General features: G+C 43.5%; 1 protein-coding gene across 3 annotated transcripts in view; it reads left to right on the top strand.

Annotated features, from left to right (window-relative positions):
* DOCK2 (dedicator of cytokinesis 2) overlaps positions 1 to 24,243 on the top strand; it is a 433,847-nt gene that overhangs the window by 7,261 nt on the left and 402,343 nt on the right. For all 3 annotated transcript variants that reach the window (XM_050794630.1, XM_050794631.1, XM_050794629.1), the window contains exons 2-3: positions 9,976 to 10,059; positions 23,988 to 24,028. In XM_050794630.1, coding sequence (XP_050650587.1) covers positions 9,976 to 10,059; positions 23,988 to 24,028 — 125 coding nt within the window. The remainder of the gene's footprint in view (positions 1 to 9,975; positions 10,060 to 23,987; positions 24,029 to 24,243) is intronic.

Genomic DNA, 24,243 nt, shown 5'->3' with positions numbered 1-24,243 from the left:
GTGGTGACTCCAAGGTTTCTGGTCTGAATAGCTAGAAGAATGAGAACTGCATTGAGGTCTTCCCTAGTGAAAACCTTGATCTAAGTAGTCATCGACGTTGGCATAAATCATACCATTGCCTCACATTTTGTAGCATGGTACATTTTTTTTTTTAATTTTACTGACAGTTCCAGGATACAAGTGTAGAACATGCAGGTTTGTTACATAGGTATACATGTGCCATGGTGGTTTGCTGCACCTATCAACCCATCATCTGGGTTTTAAGCCACGTATGCATTAGCTGTTTGTCCTAATGCTCTCCCCTCCTCACACCCCCCTACCCTCCCCCCGACAGGCCCTGGTGTGTGATGTTTCTCTCCCTGTGGCCATATGTTCTCATTGTTCAACTCCCACTTATGAGTGAGAACATGCAGTGTTTGGTTTTCTGTTCCTGTGTTAGTTTGCTGAGGATGATGGCTTCCAGCTTTATCCCTATCCCTGCAAAGGACATGATCTCATTCCTTTTTATGGCTGCATAGTATTCCATGGTATATATGTACGACATTTTCTTTATCCAGCCTATCATTGATGGGCATTTGGGTTGGTTCCAAGCGTTTGCTATTGTAAATAGTGCTGCAATAAACATACGTGTGCATGTGTCTTTATAGTAGAATGATTTCTATTCCTTTGGGTATATACCTAGTAATGAGATTGCTGGGTCAAATGGTATTTCTGGTTCTAGATCCTTGAGGAATTGTTTTCCACAATGGTTGAACTAATTTACATTCCCACCAACAGTGTAAAAGCATTCTTATTTCTCCACAGCCTCACCAGCATCTATAGTTTCTTGACTTTTTAGTAATCGCCATTCTGACTGGCATGAGATGGATATCTCATTGTGCATTTCTCTGATGATCAGTGGTGCTGAGCATTTTTTCACGTTTGTTGGCCACATAAGTGTCTTCTTTTGAGAAATGTCTGTTCATATCCTCTGTCCACTTTTTGATGGGGTTGTTTGTTTCTTGTAAATTTGTTTCAGTTTCTTATAGATTCTGGATATTAGACCTTTGTCAGATGAGTAGATTGCAAAAATTTTCTCCCATTCTGTAGGTTGCCTGTTGACTCTGATGATAGTTTCTTTTGCTGTGCAGAAGGTGTTTAGTTTAATTAGATCCCATTTGTTAATTTTGGCTTTTGCTGCAATTGCTTTTGGTGTTTTCATCATGAAGTCTTTGCCCATGCCTATGTCCTAATTGGTATTGCCTAAGTTTTCTTCTAGGGTTTTTTATTTTTATTTATTTATTTTTTTGAGATATTTATTTATATTTTTTTAGAGTAGAGTCTCACTCTACTGCCCAGGCTGGAGTGCAGTGGCACAATCTCGGCTCACTGCAAGCTCCGCCTCCTGGGTTCACGCCATTCTCCTGCGTCAACTTCCCGAGTAGCTGGGACTATAGGTGCCCACCACCATGTCCGGCTAATTTTTTGTATTTTTAGTGGAGATGGGGTTTCACTGTGTTAGCCAGGATGGTTTCGATCTCCTGACCTTGTGATCCGCCCGCCTTGGCCTCCCAAAGTGCTGGTATTACAGGCATGAGCCACCGCGCCCAGCCTCTTCTAGGGTTTTTATGGTTTGGGATTTTACATTTAAGTTTGTAATCCATCTTGAGTTAATTTTTGTATAAGATATAAGGAAGGGGTCCAGTTTCAGTTTTCCACATATGGTTGACCAGTTTTCCCAGCACCATTCCACTGTATTCCATTGCTTCTTTTTGTCAGGTTTGTCGAAGATCAGATGGTTGTAGATGTGTGGTGTTATTTCTGAGGTCTCTGTTCTGTTCCATTGGTCTATATGTCTGTTTTGGTACCAGTACCATAGTACATGGTACATTTACAAAGCCCTTGTGTTATCATGTTTAGCCCTCACAGACACTCTAAGAAAAATAACTTCTGTCCTTATTTCGCAGGTGAGGAAACTGAGGCATAGATCTTTGAGGTCTCGCTGAAATGCAGCCTGTTCCAGGCAGTTCTATCATACCTCACCCCCTCTGTTTTATGGAAGTTGCCCCTTTTCACTTTGTCTTTTAGTTAGTCAACTGTATGTCATCTTCCCCACTAGCTGGTACATTGTTGGAGAGCAGAGCTGTATGGAGGGTTAACTTTGAGTCTATTCAGCATCAATGCAATAGCAGGAATGTGGGAGGTCAGAGAAACTAATCATTATTGTAGCCTACATCCCCTTGAGAATCCTGTGGCAGCTGGAAGCCCTTCTTCCCACAAAAATATGCACATGGGCAGTTCTGCATTGCAGTGTCACCAAAAGTCATTCATGGAAGCCAGTTAAGGTCCCTGGTAAAACGTGCTCATTTTACTCTGTAACTATTTAATAAACAAATACAATAGACATAGCCAAAGCGTTCTGCCCATGGTATGAATTCTTGAAGCTTGTCAAGAGTCAGAAAACAATTCTTATAGTCTGTTCAGATGAATTAAGTTCAATAAGCCTGCGCTGAGTGATGGTCCTTAGCTGGGTATTTGGGCCCAGAGGTGAATACAATAGTTCAGGAAGCTTACTGTTCAGTCATAACCTCTCTTTCTGTATGAGGCAGCGGAGAGCACCATTATTAGTACTGATGTCCCCATTGGATGGGTTGGGGGCAGTCCACCCTTTGCTTCAAGTTACTACAGCTGCTGTCATTCCCTTCATACTTCCTTGCAGCCTCGCGTTGAATGATCTGGGCACCTCTAGAATGTAAGCTCCATGATGGCAGGGCCACGTCTGTTCTTCTTCTTCAGCACAGAGCTGGTGCCCAGTGGTTGTTGATTGGATGGATGAAGAGGTGGATTCATAGGTGGATGGATAGTTGTTGATTAGACGGATGGGTGGGTAGTGGGTGAGTGGATGGATGGTTGGATGAATGGGTGGGTGGATGAGTGGAGGGGGAAGGGCATGGGTAAAGGGTAGGGGCTGGAGGTTTTAAAATCTTCTGGTGACCTTACAGGATTTAGATGGACAGAGTTGCCCCATCTTGCCTTTATCTTCCCACCCCATCCCTTTCACTGTCAGGAGGTGAGGTCCCGTGAGAGCATCCTAGCACAGCAATAGAGTACTCTTGAACTCATCTCCAAATGGTGGACCCCTGCAGATGGTCGCTGTTCTAAGCTCACCAGGTCTCCCTGGGACTCCATTCAGATGGCCCTGCCATCCATCCCTCGCACATCAAGCTGGTTCCCCCCTCTCTTCCCTGCTGTCACAACCTCTCCCCACCTCCTTGGGGGCTCTCAGTCCAGTTCTTCCCCTTGCCAGTCTCTGCCCCTCCCTCTCCTTCCAGTCTCACTTCCTTAGTGGGGCCTCTTTTTCCCTCTGAGAGCCCACAGCTGCTGTGACTTGCAGTTTAGCCGTTCACTTCTGAAGACAGCTCTTTGTTTCTTGTGTGTTTATTTTGTCTCTTCAACTAGATTTCACAGAAGCTCAGGAGAGCAGGAGTCACCCCCTCTCACCCCACTTTTCTGACCTGCAGGATCCTGCAGAGTGCCAGATACTCTCTGCATTTGGGGCTGGAGGGCTGATTTGGTTGATTTCACCATAAACTTTCTTCTAGCTCTGTAGTGTGTGTGTGCATGTGTGAGTCCAGGAGTGTGTGAGAATGTGAGTGTGAATGTGCCTATAGGAATACTAGAATGGAGAGAGTGAAATCCAGCATGATGTTTCAGAGCAGGATTTGTCAACCTTGGCACTATTGACACTGTGGGCCAGGAAAGTCTTTGCTATGGGGCTGTCCTGTGCACTGTAGGATGTTTAGCAGCATCTCTGGCCTCTAGTCACTAGAGGCTAGTAGCACTGACACCCCCGACTCCCCTCCCCAAGGTTGGGACAAGCAAAAATGTCTCCAGACATCAACAAATGTCTCTTCCAGTGGGGCAAATTCACTCCCAGTTGAGAATCACTGTTTTACAGAATTCATTGGAATCCTAAGTTTCCTCTTGTTGACTGGGCATGCCATTGACTCGTTAAAAACTGACCACTACAATATGCAGCCCATAAAGTTGATATCATGGTCCAGCAAGAAGCCTGAAGCACCTGGCACAGTGCCGGGGCCAAATGCATCTCCACTCATGAGAGGCGATGTGAGTGTGGTGCATGGCTGAGAGCGTGTGCTCTGGAGCCAGCCTGTCTGGGGTGAAATCCTCACTTGGCCCCTTCTTTGCTGTGTTCACCCCAGGATGTTTACTTGATCTTGCACTACCTCAGTTTCCTCACCTGTAAAACAGAGACAATAATAATCATACACACCCCAAGAACTGCAGATTCACGATTAAATGGGTGACTGTGTGTAAAGCCCTTGGAATAGTGTCTGGTACGCGGTAAGTGTTTGGCAGAGGTTAGCTGTTCTTGTGATTCCTCTGCTCTCTCCTGGTGGGTGGAGGAACACCTCCTCCTTCTAGGTTCCCTCTGGCTATAATTCTTCGGCCTCGTTCGCTGCTGACTAGCGCCCGGGTTTGAGCTCTGGGGTGGCTGCCAGAGGCTTCTGCTGGGTCATTGCAGTCGCCCTGTGGATGCAGTGTCAGGATGCTGCCTCAGTGCTCAGGCTGTCAACACCTGTCCAGAGACTTCCTCTGCTTGCGCGTTTCAGTGAGCGCATTTCACTTGAATCCAAAGTGGACCTGCCGGCTGGTTCTGTTTCCCCCTGGAGTGGAGACTCTCCAAAACCCAGCTCAGGGACTGGAGAAGTGAGCTTCGGGCAATTACATTCTTTCTCCATTATTGCTTTTGTTCCTCTTATACAGTCACTTGTCCAAACTCTATTAACACTTGGTGTTGGCTGAAGCTTGTGTTTTCAAACATGTCAGCAGATGGCAGGGCCCCAGATGAGGTACAAATCCATCTCAAAGGGTCACACAGCACTTGATGGCTGCAATCAAAATTGGCAGCTAAGCTGGGTCAGCGTCTCTTGAAGCAATCTTGAGAAATGCAAGAAAGAATATAGCCAGAAGAAGCGACATAGCTGCCCTTCGTGTTCATTCACATCCCTTCAGTCCAGTGAGCGTTTCTTAAAAGTTCAATAAATATCGATTGCACTTCTACTGTGGGCCAGGTGCTGGGAATTCAGTGGTCAACAAGATAGACTCAGTCTCCATCCTTACCGAGGCTGGAGGGAAAGACAGGATATAAACAAGTCCAGTATGTATAATAGAGTGTGATGCCAGCAATGGCCTGGTGAGGAAGCAGGGACTCTGGACTCCACTCTGGGTTTGAATTCACTTTCTGCCACTTTCTGTGTGGCTATGAGTAAGTTCCTTAACATCTCTTTGAGTTTCTTGTGTGTTACAGGAAGACTAATAACTTGAGGTTACTATGAAGATTAAATGCACTGATACAAGTAAAGTGCTGGGGACTTTTTTTTTTTTTTTTTTTTTTTTTTTTTTTTGGCGTCTTGCTCTGTCGCCCAGGCTGGAGTGCAGAGGTGCAATCTCGGCTGACTGAAACCTCTGCCTCCCAGGTTCAAGCGATTCTCCTGCCTCAGCCCCCCCGAGTAGCTGGGACTATAGGTGTACCCCACCAGACTCAGCTAATTTTTGTGTTTTTATTAGAGACGGGGTTTCACCATGTTGGCCAGGCTGGTCTCAAACTCCTGACCTCAAACACCTGCCTCCCATGATGTTGGGATTATAGGCGTGAGCCATTACACCTGGCCGTGCTAGGGATTTTGCCTGTCTTATCTATCACTGTGACTGTAGTACTCAGAGCAATACCTAGAACACAGCAGGTACTACATACTGTGTCTGCAGTACTTAGGACAGTATCTAGCATACACTAGATGTTCACATGAATATCTGTTGAAAACACCATGCAGTATGTACTTGGTGTATAAAACGTGCTTTAAATATTTACCATTTTCTTAGGAAGCAGGGTGTACAGTAGTTAGAATTTAGACTTTGAGATCTATCTATATGTCTTACTAGGTGGAGCAGTTGTTTACCAACCCCTTCCTCAGTTTCCTTATATGTAAATCAAAGAGAAACATTGAACTTATCTCCTAAAATTGCACAAAGCACAGAGACCCTTCTTTAGTTGTTTTTATGAGCCACTGTGCTAGAACAATGGTGTTTACTTTCACCTTAGCTCCCTCTCTTTGGACTCCTGATGAATAGAGTACTTCAATATGTTTAGGTAGAATTGGTAACTAATCAGTAGATTTGATTTCCAGGGTTGCTAGAAGTTCCATCTGCCTCAAAATAGCAGTCCAGTGGCTTGCCAACCTGGGATTTCCAATATGAGTCCTTGCTGGATTCAGTGACCCAAGATGGCTTCGGTACTTGGGAACATCCCTTTGATCCTTGGCCATAAATGCTTTGTTCTGGGTGGGCTTGTCAGGATACCGGTTTCTGCTTTGGTTCTTACGTATGGTGCTTTGGCACAAGGAGAGGTCAAGTCTTTCATAGGGAATGTATCAGTATTCCCCAGGGCTTGGCGACCTTGCATAATGGGGAAGCTGGAATGGTTATTTGCGGGAACGGCCAAGGGCCTGAGGGGCTGTGGGCAGGCTTCCCCGATTTGTCTGTCTTTTGTGGACAGGCACGGGGCAGAGTGGACCCAGCTGTGATTTCTTCCTCTTGTTTTTCTGCCTTTTTCATCCCTTGTTCAAAAGTTGAGAGTGGTTAGGCCCATCTTAGACTGGTCAGAAGCAAACTGAAGGACAGAGATAAACCATCAAACTTAGCAGAGGGGCATTCTGGCTTGGAGCTTCCTGTTAGTCATCTAGAAGACTAAACAGAATTGGGTATTCATAGGCAAAGCCACTTCCTTTGTCAGTCATGCCTGCTTTTCTTCAAATGGAGCCTTAAGAAGCCCTTATGCAAGGCAGAAATAGATTTATAAATTAAGTGCCAAAGTCAGTTACTTTCATTTTTGTAATCAGTGAGTACTTAGAATGAATACGCATCTTCACCTTGAATACCCAGTTTCAAGATCTGTCCAGGACATCTTAAGCCAATCTACTGGCACCTTCTCACCTGACATTGCTGGGCAGAGGATGAGGGAAGATTCCCGAGGAAAGCAGGGAGTTGCTGGTCAGGGAGTAACATACAGTCCTGCCCCACCTCCAGATATCTGATGGACACACCTGATTTGCTCATGCTCCAGAGACTAACGCACGTTGTGCATGGTTTTCTTCTGTTGGAAGCCTCAGTTGCTTCCACCATCCTGTCCAGTTGTACTGCCAAGTCCTCAGGGAGACCACTTGGGCTGGAAGAGCAGGGAGCAGAGTCTGCCCAGTGAGGACACCAGCAAACTGGAGTGTGTCCAGGCGACAGCAGCCTATAAAGGGAAGGGGGTTGAAGTCAGGCCAAGTGCGGAGGGAATGAAGAAACAGGTTGTGTTTATGCAGGAGGAGAGAAGCTTCGGCGTCCCCCGAGGGCCCTCTCAAGGTTTGCTTTTAGACACAGGGTTAATTTGGTTAAGTGTTGGTCGACAGAGCCGTTGGTTGCAAACTGCAGGAAAGTAGATTTAAAAGTGACACAAAGTTCTGAAGGAGTGAGCCTTGTTCAGGAGATAATATAATGCTACTAAAAAGAAAAGTGACTACCATTTACTGAGCACTTACTATGGCTGGACATTAAGTCAAGTCATGTATGGGCATTAATATCAGCTGAGCCTCCCAGGAACCCAATAAGGTAGGGACCATTATTTCTTGCATTCTACAGTTGGAGGAACTGAGGCTTAGGGAGATGCAGCCTCTTGCTCAAGCAGCCTGTCCCTGGCTCCTACAGCGCCTTTCTGTGGATTACAAAAAGATACTCCTCCTCTGGTGGGCACAGTGTGAGGGCAGTGTGCAAGCCTTGGCAAGCAGATCACAGGTTGGGTGCCAGCCTTCACTGCTCTCTTGATTGGGTGGCCTTGTGCAGGCCACAGCCTGGGCAGTTGTACACTGCAGCCCTAGGCTTGAGACCAGAGCCAGGAAAGGACAGAATTGGCCTCAAAAGCCACATCTGTCTGACTCCAGAGACAACTAGCTCTTAACTCCTAAGCTTTATCATCTTTCAGGATGGAGACTTCATCTCTCTGAATGCACACAAAGGGAGTTAGGGATATGGGGGACACCTTGGAGTAGAGGGGACAGCCTGTGCTCCTCTCCATTTAAGCATCCTAAAAACCCTGCTAGATAGGTACTGTTAACATCCCCATTGTAAGAAAGTGAGACCCAGAGAGGTGAAGTCACTTGCCCAAGATAACACAGTAGTGAGTGGCAGAACTGGGGTTCCTTCTGAACCGCTCTGGTCTTTTAATGTGGTTTAGGCAGACGTGCTGGGGAGATAGTACCAGGGGAAGGAGGAAGGATGGAAGAGGGAGGGAAGGAGATAAGTGGGAAGAGGCAGAGATGAATGAGAGTTAGAGACTGGAGGTGGTGTCTGTGATGCAAAAGAATCTGCACCGAACCCAGCGGCATTTCACCCAGCTTGTACATAGGGGTTAGACACAGAGCAGCTTTGGTCATTTAGACCCTGGTCACTTAGTGGCTCAGTCCATGGTCCGTGTCCTCAATGTTAAAAGGAGGTAATTATGAAGAGGCGGACCTGTAGAGTAGAGGAGTGGGAAAGAGCATGGGCCTGTACTCCCAGGTCCAGCACTGTGTGACCTTGGGCAAGGCAAGTAACCTCTCTCTGCCTGAGTTTCTGTATCTGAAATTTGGAAATAGTAAGACTTCTCACTTCCAACGATTATTGTGAGAATTAAATGAGTAAATGCACATGGAGAACTTAGAATCATGTCTGGGATATAAGTGATTGCTACATACTAGTTCTTATTAGGATCCACAATGATAACCCACTTCCAGAAAAGTGGGGCATGCCTGCGTTTCGTTCCTGTTTAGGAATAATAACCTTTTCACAATGGTATCTTCTTATCTTAGCTCCCCACCCAACCTTGTGGGGTGGGTAAGAGTGGCACAATAATGCCCACTTTACAAGTGGGGAAACACATTTAGAGGGAAAATGAGTCTGTTTTGTAGCGGTCACCAGCTAGAGTGGGTTTGGAGGAGTCTGGAGATGTAGCTGCTCCCTGTCATGTGGGCAGCAGCAGGACCAAGGGCATCATGAGGGACTGGAGCTCACACCGGGGCCTTCCTCCTGGTAAATCTCCTACACAGGTTCCTTCCCTTGCATAGCCCTCTCCGTCATCCCAGTGGTCTGTGCCAGTAGGGGAGGAGCATGGACCCAACTCGGCTGGCCCTGTCTCCAGGAAGCCTCCTGTGGCCCCCATGCATGGCTCCAGCATGCTATCTCCCGTGCTCTCGAAGCACCTGTACTTCCTGAGCCCAGACCATCCATCTGGTCTTTGCAGGGAAACCTGTCAGCTTCTCCCATTAGAATACAAGGCCTTGGCTGTCTAATTCTACCATTTGGTTACTGGTTATGAAGCATTACAACATGGTAGGCTCTTCACGTGCTAGGACTCTGTTTCTTTCTCATAATAACTTGTCATAGATCCCTGGGGTGCCTGAGCTGGAACTGAACCCCAGGCCTGGCTGAAGGAGGGGCTCAGGTTCTCAGAGGACACAGCTGCCTGGCTCTCCTGCCATCCTGCTCACCAGTTCATCTCTCCCACCTAGTATAACACCTCACAACACTTCAGGCGCTTAGTATGCAGTTGTTTCTTTTTAATTGTAGCAAAACATGCATAACAAACGATGTACCACTTTAACTGCCTGGTGTACAGTAAGAGGACAGTCCGTAGTAAATATCAGCAGCCTCCTTGTCACTCAGGCTGAATGCAGGGCCTGTGTTGAGGAGAGGTGAGCTTTGGTTAACAGAAGGTCTTGGGAGCCAGGCTGACTCTGAAATGACTCTTGTGGCAGGCAATAGGTTTGTGTGTCAGTTTTGTTTAGCCCAGGTGGGCTGCATGGGCGTGGAATGGACTTGAGGCAGGGATAGCAGGAAGGAGCAGAGACTAAAGAGATCCAGAGGTCTCACCTAGCTGTCTTTCTTTCTATTTCACAGCCATATACAACTTCCAAGGCAGTGGAGCCCCCCAGCTCTCCCTGCAGATTGGTGATGTGGTACGAATACAGGAGACATGTGGAGGTGAGTTGCTGGCCCATGCCCCAGGTGCTGGAGCTTTGGCTGGTGGAAGCCTATGGTACACCCAGGCCCCTCAGCCCTCTTTCTGCACCTGCGACTATGTGGTCTGTTTAAAAACGTTTTGGTAACGCTAGTAATTAGAATGTACTAAACAGAAATGTTTTCTCATTTTAGGAATGTATGTTTCATAGCGAAAGCCTAACTGGGTGGTTCGATATTTGTTATGTTCTCCATTTGCCTCAGCCATGGGGCTATTCAGCCTGTGACTCTTGCTAGATACAGTTCTTTATTAGTATTAATATCATGATAAAGAGAAATAAGCATCATTAGGGTTTGGAAGGGTCCCATAAATCACACCTCTAATTCCAGGGGAGCTGATGTACACAGTCATGTAATTTGTTTACTGCATGAAGGCACCCGGCCTTGGGAGCAGGAGCTCACTGCCTTCCCCAAGCCGGGAGCCCTGTCTTGGGCAGTGCGGTGGTATCTCTTTCTTTCTCCTACAAAGGTGCCATTGCCTTGTGAAGCCAGGTGTCTACTGGGCTGTGTCCACCCATGGTAGTGTGGTGGTCGGGAGTGCTTTTTAAAATTTGCACAAAGACTAATGGCCTTGGACTCCTAAGTCAAGCAGTTGGAAATCAATATGTCACTGATAAACTTGATATTGGGAGCATGGCTTGGGCATGAGAACCAAATGAGCTACTGATCTGTTACCCGCAGTCAGGCATGCTCCACCCCTCACTGGCCCAGTTGGCCCATCACAGTTCCCTCCTGCCTGGGCCTGCTGGTAGCTCCTGCTACATGGAGGGCACAGAACACGGGCTTCCTGTGTCTGGGTAGAAAGGCAGAGGAAGAAAAGAGAGTGGATTGAGCACACAGGCCTGGTCTGCCCCCAGTGAATCCATCAGATGAGGACCTGGGGAGGGAGTGAGGGTCAGGGAGGAGGCACACGTGCCACTGTGAAGGAGGCCTTCCGTGGGGAAAGGCGGTCACTTGCAGGAGTAGCCGTCTTTGGTCCTTTCCACAAAATAGACACTGTGCTACATTCTTTATAACACATGATCCTAGTCACTCCTCACCACAACCCATAGGCCAAGCGGTGTCCTTTCCAGTACTGGATTAGCCACATGCAATCTCCTAGGCAATGGAATCCCCAGCTGGGTCTGAAGATTTGTACAAGGATGCTTGTGTAAACACATACACACACACACAGACACACACAAACATACGTGTGTACATATATACACATATGCATACCTGTGCACATAGATACAACCAAAAAAACATACAGAAAACCATTTTTTTTGGGAAATAACTTGAAATTTGATATTTCAAGATAACTTTAAAAGGGGTCATGGGGGAGATGAGAACTTTGTTCATCTTCCTTATATTTATTTTATGCTTTAGTATTATTTTTACTTGGGGTTGTAGATGAGGGGATACCAGGGCCTGCAAAGTTCACACTCTGGCCCTGTTGAAACCTTTTACACAAGGAGTGGACAAGGCTGGAGGAGAAGGGTGGGGACACTGTCCTAGAGAACTGGGTCTGTGATTCCAAGCACCCTGCTTCCTGCCCACAGCATAACCCGATCTTTTACAAACCTAGTTCTGCCCAGTGGCAGACAAGCAAACTGTAGGTGACTACCAAGGGCAAAGAATGAAAATAAAAACAGCAGCAACTCTCCTCAGTGCCTCTTTCATGCTACTGGATGCTAATGCTGAGAAACAGGTACGAGACCTCACATTTGCAGATGAGGAAATGGAGGCAGGGAAATGGGAAATGACTCATCTAAAGTTGCACAGTGAGCCAGTGGATTTTTTTTTTTTTTTTTGAGACAGAGTCTTGCTCTTGACTCCCAAGCTGGAGTGCAATGATGCAATCTTGGCTCACTGCGGCCTCCGCCTCCCAGATTCAAGCAATTCTTGTGCCTCAGCCTCCTTAGTAGCTGGGATCACCAGCATGCACCACCATGCCTGGCTAATTTTTGTATTTTCAATAGAGATGGGGTTTTGCCATGTTGACCAGGCTGGTCTTGAACACCTGGCCCTAAGTGATTTGCCCACCTCGGCCCCCCAGAGTGCTGGGATGACAGGCACGAGCCAACGCGCCTGGCCCCAGTGGCTCTTTTCTGATGGCCAAGCCCACATTCTTTCCTCCACCCATGCCTGCCAAAACAATAACAAGGCCTTGGTCATTATTTTCTGTGTCCTACATTATGAAATCCAGATGAGTATTTTTCTCTTTGTTGTATGCAGTTTCCCTGGATAGAAAGCTTGAGGGAGCAAACCTCCCCCACAGGCTGCCATAGTCAGAGCCTTGCCAGTACCTTTTCCTGGCCTGGCGCCCTGACCTTTACGAAGGCTACTCTGGTGGATTCAAGCCACCTTTATTCATCTCTGGGACACCTTTATTCATCTCTGGGACACCTTTATCCTTTCTTTGGTTCTGATTTTCCATTTCTAATTCAATTAGTCTTATTTTAATGTATCTTTGTAAATTAGTCACAATATCTTGCTGGAAAAAGCTGGATATATTCATTTGGTAAGTGGCTAATAATTTATTAATTCTTTGAAAAGACGGTGTTCAGAAGTCTGCTAGAATGAGTCTAGCTATCTGAGGAAATATCATATCTCCTGGTATGCAAATTATTAGGACTTCTCATGCATACGCTCATGACTATGCAGTTTTCAAACTGGAATTTAGGGGATCCAAAGGCTTCTTGGGGTACCTTGAGTGGCAGAAGGAAATGGAGCTGGAGGGGGTCTGAGAACAGGTCTGGTGTTGTCCACTTTGCAGATGGGGTGTGTGGTCTGTGATTCTGATCGAAAAAAATAGTTCCTCCAAAAATATAAAAGATGTGAAAACCACAATGTTAGTCAAAAATTAGTCAAAACTGTGTAGTAGAAAGAATATGGGTGTACCTGTGAAACCTTCTTATAGAAAACTACTTCAAAAACAAAATCCAGCCAATTGAGAGGTGAATCACACAATAAAGGAATATAGGATTAAAAAGCTGTGATAAAGGAAATAGTGGCCAATATTGGGTGAAAATGAATCGGTTTATAAAAATTGATATTAAAAACAGTAGGAATTTCTTGTAGAAGGCACAAACATAAAAAAAAAGTGTGATTTTTTTTTCCCCCAATCACTTCCTTCAGTGATATTTGGTTGACATCTTTCCTGAGATTTGGTGACATCAGAAGACTTTAATCTCATATCCATGTGCTGCTCACCCACTTCTTCCCTTTCCCCAGTTCAGATAAGACCTGGGGAAGGAATGAGTTTGGGATCTTTTCTTTCCTATTCCTTGTCTTCTCTACTGAAATAAGCCTTATGATTGGCCAGCCCACCGTACAAATGGTCATGTAGCCGGGGAATGAAATGCCAGATGCCCCTGACATCATGATATTTATGGCTACCAAAAAGAATGTTACTGTTGGGAACCTAGACAGTATTTTAAAAAATCTAATAAAATTGAGACTTGGGAGGAGAATGGAAGAGAATAGCTAACTCAATGACATCACTTTGACAACAAAGTCAATGAATATTAATTGGAAATAAAACATGGAATTAAAAAAAAACACTTCTATCTTTGAATGCTTTTCATAACAATTTTCATTTTAGAGAAGTTTTTAAGAAATCTTTTTAGTGATAAAAGTAACATTGAATTGAAGTTCAAATGCCCCTCAATTTCACTTGGTTTCTTTTTCTTCTGTTAAATACAAATAAGATTAAATAAAATTTTTATTTACGTAGTATCTTCACTATATGCTCATTTTTATGAGAGTGTTTTAAAAATCATATTTTATCTTTTTATCTGTCATTCTATGTACATAAAAATAAATGAAGAGTTGCCTGGAATGATATTAATAGTGTTTTTCTGTGTAATGGGATTCAGGATAATTCTTTAAGTTTTTATGCTTGTACTTTTCTGTTTAGTTTAAATTCTTTACAATAGCATATATTAGTTTTAAACAAACAAAACAAAATACAGTCTTTAAGCTGGGCATGGTGGTGTGCACCTATAATTCTAGCTACTTGGGAGGCTGAAGCAGGAGGATCTCTTGAGCCTAGGAGTTCAAGACTAACAAGACTCAATCTCTGAAAAATGAAGCAAAAAAAGCATGAAGAGTAAAATAACAGTCACTTACATCCCAACCACCCATAATTAATCATTGCCAACACCTGAGGATATTTGCTTCCAATCTACAAGACTGCATTATTATTATTATTATTATTATTATTATTATTATTATTGAGATGGGGGTTTCACTTTGTTGCCCAGTCTGGTCTCCAACTCCAGGGCCCAAGCAGTCCTCCTGCCTCAGCCTTCCAAGTACCTAGGATTACAGATGCGTGCCACCCTGTCGGGCTTTCAATAGTTTTAAAATCTTCCCCGCCACCTCCAGTAAAGAAATGAAAAGAGCACTGGCTTTTGAATCAGAAAGTTATTCCCTGCTTCTGCTACTCACTAGTGGAGTCATCTTGGGTATGTAAGCTTTAGGTTTCTCATCTGTCAAGTGGGTTGTTTTCACCTTGCTCCTAGGCTTGTTATGAGGATAAAATGAGAAAAAGTAAAGAAACTGTCTAGCACCAGCCTGGCTCATAGAAGGTTCTCTGTGTTTGTTAATTCCATCCTCTCCCCCATTATGTAGCGCTTTACCGAAACTCGCAGATGTATGTTTTTACAACATGGCCCAGAAGCTGAATCTTTGCCTGGAGTGGGTGAGGCTAGCCCTTCCTTGCCTATGTACTAAATTTACTCAGCTGGATGAAGAGGGAAAACAGGACCCTAACCTGGACTGTTTAAACATGGGTGAATTTCACTTTTTATTATAAAGATAATGTATTGTTATGATAAAAGCTCCCATAGTTCAAGATGGTACTCATGCTACGCCATGCTAAGCCTTAGACATGAAATGCTGACTTCATTATCCATATTATATTTCTCATGCTGCCTCTTTTACCCAGAGGCGGCATAAACATTCTGTGTTTTAGATGTGGAAAACACATGTAAGTGTACTGAGCATAGGAATTCCTCATAGAAGGGACAAACATGAAAAAAGCAGTGCTAGTTTATTTCCCCCCAGTCACTTCCTCCAGTCATACTTGATTGACATCTTTCCTGATATTTGATGACATCGGAAGACTTCAATCTTATATATCCATTGTGCAGCTCACCTACTTCTTCTGTTTCCCTGGTTTGAACAAGACCTGGGGAAGGAGGGAGTTTGGGTTGCCTTCTTTCCAATTCTTTCATCTCTACTGAGATAAGCCCTCTGTGATCAGCCAGTCCACTGTAGAAATAGCCAATTAGCTGGGGATTGAGATGCCAGAGGCCCCTGACATCTTTGTGTGAAGCTCCTGGAATGCACTCATACTGTGTGTGGATGTAGTTTTGGGGTGGAAGAACTGTATCATGCCCTCCTAAGGCAACAACTTCCTACCTCCAAAGGCTGTCATGGGAGAATTGCTTGAGCCCAGGAGTTCGAGGCTGTAGTGAGGCATGATCATGCCACTGCACTCCAGCCTGGGCAACAGAGTGAGACTTTGTCTCTAAAAATAAATAAATAAATAAACAAATAAAATCAGAGGAGTGAGGGAGGAGATGGATAGAGCATCCTCTGCTTTTAAAAAATAACGCATTGCTTTTGTTGTTGCTGTTTTCCAGAAATGCAACTACATACTCTGTGTACTATTCTGAGACCTTCTGTTCTCATTTGAAAATACTGGAGTGCTTTCTAAGTGAACACATATTTATTACCACATTGTTGGTTTGGCTGCAAAAAGCTTGGCACAATGAGATTTTGAATGTACTCCTCACTGAGTAGGGTACACCCAGAGCCATACACAGTGGCTTCCTTGCTAATAACTCTTTTCAGGGTGATGTTGACCCATCCAAATTATTTTCTTTTAGTATAAGTGAGGACATTATGAGCACTTAACATGGAATCTTTTTAAAGCACCACCTTGCAAGGTGATAGTCTTTTGTTCAGGTGTGCTATAATGACAGGTCACTTGAAAAGGACTCCATTTTCTTCAGTAAGGCTGCTCCATTATCAGCAGTGTGTATATGAAGTTTTCTTCCCTTCTGAATGAGGATGAGGCTAAGACGTCAGTAAACTTCCGTTATGTTTCATTTGAGGCATGTCTATTTGCTTTGTTGTGATGGAAATATGTTGAAACGACTTTAGTGAAAAAACAGAAATGGTATTATAAATCCATATGTCCTGAAAATAAAACAGAAAATGTGCCCAACTTTCTCTGCATTATTATTAATTGATTTTTTTTTAAAGAATGGTATCTACTAACTCTTTTGGACACTGGGCAAACTCTCTGAGTTTGAGGCACTATTATTCTCATTTTATAGATGAGCGGACTGAGGCTCAGAGGAAAGTATTAATTTGTCTATGATCACACAGTTAAGTAGCAGATCTCCATCAAATTCAGACTTTGATTGCAGAGTTCGTACTCTTTAAAAAATTTTAAATTATATATATTTAAGGTATACAACATGATATTATGAGATACACATAGGTAGTAAGATAGTTATGATAGTGAAACAAATGAACATATCCATCATCTCACATAGTTACCTTTCTTTTTGTTTTTGTTTTTGTGGCATCAGCAGCTAAAATCTAATCAGTTAGCAGAAATCTCAAATACAGTACAATTTTATTGACTATAGATGCCTTGTTGTACATTAGATCTCTAGACGTGTTCTTCCTACATATCTGTTACCCTGTAACCTCTAATCGATATTTCCCCATTTCATTCCTCCCATCCCCTACCCTGCCCTGGTAACCACTGTTTCATTCTCTATGTCTGTTTATTTGACTCTTTTTTTTGGTTCCATATATAAGTGAAATAATGCAGTACTTTCTGTGTTGTCTTATTTCACTTAGCATAATGTCTTCCAGGTTCATCCATGCTGTGACAAATGGCAAGATCTCCTCCTTTTTAAAGGCTGAATAATATTCCATTGTATATGTACATTACAGTTTCTTTATCTACTCATCCATTGGTGAGCATGCGGGTTGTTTCCATATCTTGGCTATTGTGAATAATGCTGTAATGAATATGAGAACACAGACATCTTTATAAGGCAGTTACTTCATTTTCTTTGGATCTATGCCTTGAAGAGGGATTGCTGGGTCATATGCTAGTTTTATTTTTAATTTCTTTGGGAACTGCCACACCTTTTTCAACAATGAGTGTACCAATCTACATTCTCACCAACAGTGTAAAAGAGTTCCCTTTTTTCCACACCTTCGCCAACATTTGTTATCTCTTGACTTTTTGATAATAGCCGTTTTCACAGGTGTGAGGTGACATCTCATTCTGGTTTGATTTTCATTTTTCTAACAACTAATGATGTCAAGCACTTTTCCATGTATCTGTTGGCCATTTGTGTGTCTTCCTTGGAGAAATGTCTATTCAGGTTCTTTGCTTATTTTGTACTCATTTTTATACTATTGAGTTATATGAGTTCTTTATAAAATTTTTGATATTAACTCCTTATCAGATGTATAGTTTACAATTTTTTCCCTAATTCACATGTTTTTGTTTCATTTTGTTGTTTTCTTTGGTATGCAGAAGGTTTTTAGTCAGGATTCACACTCTTTACCAGTCTGTTTTCACACTGCTGTAAAGAAATAGCTGAGACTGCGTAATTTATGAAGAAAAGAGGTTTAATTGACTCACAGTTCTGCATGGCTGGAGAGGCCTCAGGAAACTTAAAATCATGGTGGAAGATGAAGGGGAAGCAAGACATGTTTTACATGGCAGCAGGAGAGACAGACAGAATAAGAAAGGAAGTGCCATACTTTTAAACCATCAGATCTTGTGAGAACTCACTATCACAAGAACAGAATGGGGGAAACTGCCCCTATGATCCAATCACCTCCCACCAGGTCCCTCCCCTGACACATGGGGATTACAATTTGAGATGAGATGTGGGTGGAGATACAGAGCCAAATCACATCATTCCTCCCCTGGCCCTTCCAAAATCTCATGTCCTTCTCACATTACAAAATCAATCATGCCTTCCCAACAGTCCCCCAAAGTCTTAACTCACTCCAGCATTAACTCAAAAGGCCAAGTCCAAAGTCTCATCTGAGACAAGGCAAGTTCCTTCCAAATATGAGTCGGTAAAATCAAAAAAACAAGTCAGTTACTTCCAAGATAAGTGGGGATACAAGCATTGGGTAAATTCTCCCATTCCAAAAGGGAGAAATTAGCCAAAACAAAGGGACTACAGGCCCCATGCAAGTCCAAAACCCAGCAGGGCAGCCATTGAATCATAAAGCTCCAAAATCTCCTTTGATTCCATGTCTCACGTCTATGCAAGGTTACGTTGGTGCAAGGGATGGGCCCCCAAGGCCTTGGGCAGCTCTGCCTCTGTGGCTTTACAGGGTACAGCCCCCACAGCTTCTTTCACAAGCTGGTATTGAGTGCCTGCAGCTTTTCTAGGCACACAGTGCAAGCTGTTGGTGGATCTACCATTCTGGGGTCTGTAGGATGGTGACCTTCTTCTCACAGCTCCACTAGGCAGTGGCTCACTGGGGACTCTGTGTGGGGACTCCAACCCCACATTTCCCCTCTGCACTGTCCTAGCAGAGGTTCTCCATGAAGATTCTGCCCCTGCAGAAGACTTCTGCGTGGACATCCAGGCATTTCCATACATCCTCTGAAATCTAAGCAGAGATTCCCAAAGTTCAACTCTTGTCTCCCGTGTACCTGCAGGCCTAACAGCACATGAAAGCTGCTAAAACTTGGGTCCTGCACCCTCTGAAACAACAGTTTTAGCTGTACCTTGGCCCCTTTTAGCCATAGCTGGAGGTGGAGTGCCTGGGACACAGGGCGCCAAGTCCTGAGGCTGCACAGAGCAGCAACAGGGCCCTGGGCCCAGCCCACAAAGGCATTTTTCCCTCCTAGGCCTCTGGGTCTGTGATTGGAGGGGCTGATATGAAGATCTCTGAAATGCCCTGGAGACATTTTCTCCATTACCTAGGCTGTTAACATTCAGCTCCTTGTTACTTATGTAAATTTCTGCAGCTTCCTTGAATTTCTCCACAGAAAATGGGTTTTTCTTTTCTATCACATGGTCAGGCTGCAAATTTTCCAAACTTTTACTCTCTGCTTCCCTTTTAAACATAATTTCCAATTTCAGACCATCTCTTTGTGAGTGCATATGATTATATACTTTTAGAAACAGCCAGGTCAGATCCTGAATGCTATCTGCCAGATACCCTAAATCATCTCTCTTAAATTCAGATTTCTACAGATCTCTAGGACAGGGGCAAAGTGCCGCAGTCTTTTGCCAAAGCATAGCAAGAGTGACCTTTGCTCCAGTTCCTAAGAAGTTCCTCATTTCCATCTGAGACCACCTCAGCCTGGATTTCATTGTCCATATCACTATCAGTATTTTGGTCAAAACCATTCAACAAGTCTCTAGGAAGTTCCAGACTTTCCCACATCTTCCTATCTTTTTCTGAGCCCTTCAAACTGTTCCAACCTCTGCCTGTTACCCAGTTCTAAAATTGATTCCAGATTTTCAGGTATTTTATGGCAGTCCCCCAGTTCTGTCAGTACCAAGTTTCTGTATTATTCTGTTTTCACACAGTTATAAAGAACTACCCGAGAGTGGGTAATTTATGAAGAAAAGAGGTTTAATTAACTTGCAGTTCTGCATGGCTAAGGAGGCCACAGGAAACTTACAATCATGGTGGAAGGTGAAGGGGAAGCAGGTACATCTTACACGGCAGCAGGAAAGAGAAAGAGCAAGGGGGAAGTGCCACACTTTGAAACCATCAGATCTCATAAGAACTCGCTGTCACCAGAACAGCATGAGGGAAATCACCCCTATGATCCAATCACCTCCCACCAGGTCCCTCCTCTGACACAAGGGGATTACAATTTGATATGAGATTTGGGTGGGGACACAAAGCCAAATCATATCAACCAGTGATAGGTACTAGCTTCCATTTGATCTCAATATTATTATATATTTTAACACACAAGAAAGAAAAAGCACTCCTAAGTACTCATCACTCAGATGAATATCAACATATTTATATATGTTTACATATAAATATGGTAGCGAGAGAACTTATATATGTGTGTTTATATGTATATACACATGTTTATATGTATATACACACACATATGTGTATACTTTCTTCAGACATTTGTTTTTAAGAAACAAAAATTTCGAATGAAATTGAAATCCCTTTTTACCCCTCCTCTATTCTTTTTTCTTTTGTCCATATGTAGGTAACACTTATCCTGAAATCAGTATGTTTTCTTTCCATCCAAGTTTTTGTACTTTTGCCAGATGCATATACTTTCTAACCTTGTCTAACAAATAGTGTTTGTAGCACTCCTCTGGGGCTAGGTGTTATTTCCCTCACTCTACAGATGAAAACACTGAGGTTTAAGTGACATGACCAAAGGCTCTGTGGCTTGGAAATGGCATAGGGAGGACTGGATCTCTAGACCTCAGATTCTTTTTTGATGGTGTGGGATATTTTAAATCTCCTGCCTCCCCTGACTCTTACAGGATTTGAGAATTTAGATATATTTGATATTGGTATTTGAGATGTGAAAAGAGAGGATTATCTGAATAACTGGCACTTTACAATTTTCCAAAAGAATTGTACAAATATTTCCTTTTCTCATCTTCCTCCAGAATGCATGTCTAGTCAGTTCGGGCTGCTATATATTATAAACTGCTTAAACAACAGAAATTTATTTCTCATACTTACGGAGACTGGAAAGTTGAAGATCTAGGCACCAACAGATCTGGTTTCTGGTGAGGGCTGCTTCTTGGTTTGTAGATGGCTGAGTTCTTGTCATGGCCTCACATGGCAGAGAGCAAAGAGAGAGGGAGCAAACTCTTCTGTAAGGGCACGAATCCCATTCATAAAAGCTCCATTCTCATGACCTAAGGACCCCACCTCCTAATGCCATCACATCAGGTGTCAGAATTGCAACATATGAATTTTGGAAGGACACATTCAGGCCATAGCAATGCGCATGGTGAATTTTATGTTAAAGAAAGTGGTTATTTCATGGAAAGGGCTAGCAAAAAACCCTTGTTATTATTGAATTCAAAAGAGTGTTGAACACAGGAGCGGATTCTGGGACGTGGTAAATGCCATGTTACACTGAGCCTGCTTTTGATCATGGTGTCCATTGTCCAGCAATTTTTCTCTTTTGTACCAACTGTTGTTATCTGCCCAGTCATGTCTTGGAGCATAGATAGATGTAGCTGATTGGTGACCATATTAGGGAACCAACATCAGTGGTCAGAGATAAATGACCTAGCAGAAGTGAAAATGCCAGAAAAAAGTCATAAGGATAGTCCTGATGCAGGTGATGCACTAGGCATGGGTTTGGATTCTGGTTTGGCTGCTTTTCTGCTGAATAATGTGTTGGAATTTCTTCCCCACTTGTTTGATCTCAGTGTCACCATCCGGCAAGTGGAGATAAAGCCTTCTTGCAATGAATCCCTGGGGATTTGTCCCTGAAAGCATGTAGCCCAGTGCAATATATATAGTTGGTGCACAATTAATGTTGATTGAACTTGAACCTGGGAGCCAGAATAAGAATATTGGGTGTAAGTGTCAGCAGAATCCTGTTGTCAGGAGTGAGCTGCAACTCTGAGAATTAGGAAACCTATAAGATGTGTACACATAAGCGAGTTTTGAGGTTCAGAGCAGGCAAACTCCTTGGATCCAGGAAGACTAGGCACCCTAATGGAGTCCCTGTCACAGAGATGCAGATGTGGACATGAGCTTTGTATAGGGACCATCTATTAGTCCCTCGATTGTTTTTCTATTTTTTGGTGGATTTTAGTGGACTTGGCCATCATGTGGGTTCAAGTCACTGCTACCAGATGACTTTAGCTGTATTTGCACTCTCACCCCATCACATGGGAGACAATGTGACCAACCAGCTTTAAGGATTGGCTTCAAAGTCATATAAGCTTGAGTTTGAACCTCGGTTGTATGATCTTGGCCCAGCCCATCAATTTACTTGAATATCAGTTTTCTCATCTACACAAAGGGAATGATAATACTTAGCTCACAGTGTTGCTCTGAGGATTAAATGAGAGAATGCCTGTACAACATTTAGCATACAGCTTTGCATGTTGCAGTTGACCAGTGAAAGACAGGTAATAATAATATAACAAAATTGCATTTCTATCTAGTTGGTGAAAAGGGGCAAATAAAGGAGGCTGTTGTATCACAGTGCAGCAGGGTGTTGCTTGAGTGTAAATCTCAGCTGCATCACCCACTGACTGTGTGACCATCAGCAAGCTGCTTAATCTCTTTGCCTGTCTATTTTCATTTGCAGAACTGAAGCCGTAATAGTATCTACTTAATAGGATTGTTGTAAAGATTAATTTATAATTTGACAAAACAAAACAAAAAATGTCAACAGAGTTACCAGCACATACGAAGCACTTAGAAAGTATAAGCAGTATTGTTAATTATGGATTATTTTTCAATAGTTGTTGACAAATAATCATAGGCTACGGAAAATAGAATGTGATGCTTCATGAAGCAGAACATCTTCCATCACTGCAAGTATTCAGGTGGAAAGTAACTTAGTGGAGATTTAGTTTTGGAGATTCAGACACTGAGAAGCTGGAAATATTAATATTAGGTAACCATCAAATCATTCCCTCATAATATAGGAAGCATAGCGTGATCGTTGCTTATGTTCAAAACCTGACACTGCAACCTCTACTAGCTGTGTGATCCTTGGAAAGTCACTTAACTTCTCTGTGCCTCAGGTAGGCCACTCATTTGTAAAAAAGGATAATTACAGTTCATACCTCATACGGTTGTTACAAATATTGAAGGGCTTAATATGCAAAGAGTGCTTAGAATGGTATTTTTATTTCCCACCTGAGATTCTCTTTCTAACCTCCCTTTCTTCCTTTCTGTTTTTCCTCTCTCCTTCCTTTCTCTTTTTCTCCTTCCTCTCACTTTCTGTCACTCATGGCCGCCTGTTGCTTTAGAGTTTCCTTTAGGACCTGGCCGTCAGGCTGACTCATGACTATGAAGGGTGACTTTGCATTTTAAGTTGTTTGTTTTGGGGCTTGCTTGTATGTCTGTTGGGAACATATTTCATCAACAATCTGTCAGCCCAGTAATGAGGGTCTGCTAATGAGGCTCCCGACAGACGCGTTTTATTTACAGAGATGACAAATGCCACTCCTTGGCTGTGTTCAAATCATTTCAAAGGCCAGTGGACTCATTACGGTCATCAGGACTTGCTGTACCCGGGCGTATTTTGTCTGACTGTGTGTAATTTGGATTTCTGTTCATTGAAACATTTTTTAATATTCCCGCAAAGGCAAGATCTTTTAAAATCCCTGTCCCTTTATCTGTCCCTAAACGTACCTGTTTTGTAATGACTAACTTTTGTAAATCACATTTTAGACACCATTTGCTGCTGTTAGAACTGTCAGTGTTATTTTAGGATGTTTGCCCAAATCCAGGAGCATTTCTATATCCTGAAGGCAGGAATTGAAAACATGCAGATGATCACAGGGCCCAGGAAGGCAATGGACACGAGGGAGGGACTGCATTGAGGCTGGTGGACTGGAGGCAGATGCTCTGTCTGGAGGGCCCTGCTGCTCTTCTCCTCCCAGCTGGTTGGGAGCACTGGCCAGCACAACTAGAGCTCCTGATTTTTCAAAATCAGGAGCACCTTTATATGAAGTTTACTTTTAGATGTATTTTGAGATGTGGCAACCCATTCAACAGATTTCAAAGACTATGAGCTTCCAGAGTTTGATCTCTACCCAAGGTCTAAAGCAATTTGCAGTAGTTTTACTAGTTAAAAACAAAACAAAACAGAAAAACAACAAACTTGTAATAAATGAGGGACCTGTTTCTTTGTTTTCTCTTTGCAGACTGGTATAGGGGATACCTCATAAAGCACAAAATGTTACAGGTAAGGTCACCTGGTTTTTATTTGGGTCAGTACTGGATGTCTTCATATGGCCCTACTAGCCCATCTGAGCAGGTCTCTCCCACCATTGTTCCTCAGCAAAGGGAACCCAACCCTCCCTCCTGTGCCCTGTGCTCTCTGACCTCTGTGCCTTGGCACTTGCTGTGCCTCAGCTCCCTCCCGTTTCCCTCACTCTTTAAAGTTCATCTCTGGTGCCA

This window comes from Macaca thibetana, chromosome 6 (genome assembly GCF_024542745.1).
Source record: "Macaca thibetana thibetana isolate TM-01 chromosome 6, ASM2454274v1, whole genome shotgun sequence".
Lineage (NCBI taxonomy): Eukaryota > Metazoa > Chordata > Mammalia > Primates > Cercopithecidae > Macaca > Macaca thibetana.
This window is presented reverse-complemented; position numbering and strand designations above follow the sequence as displayed.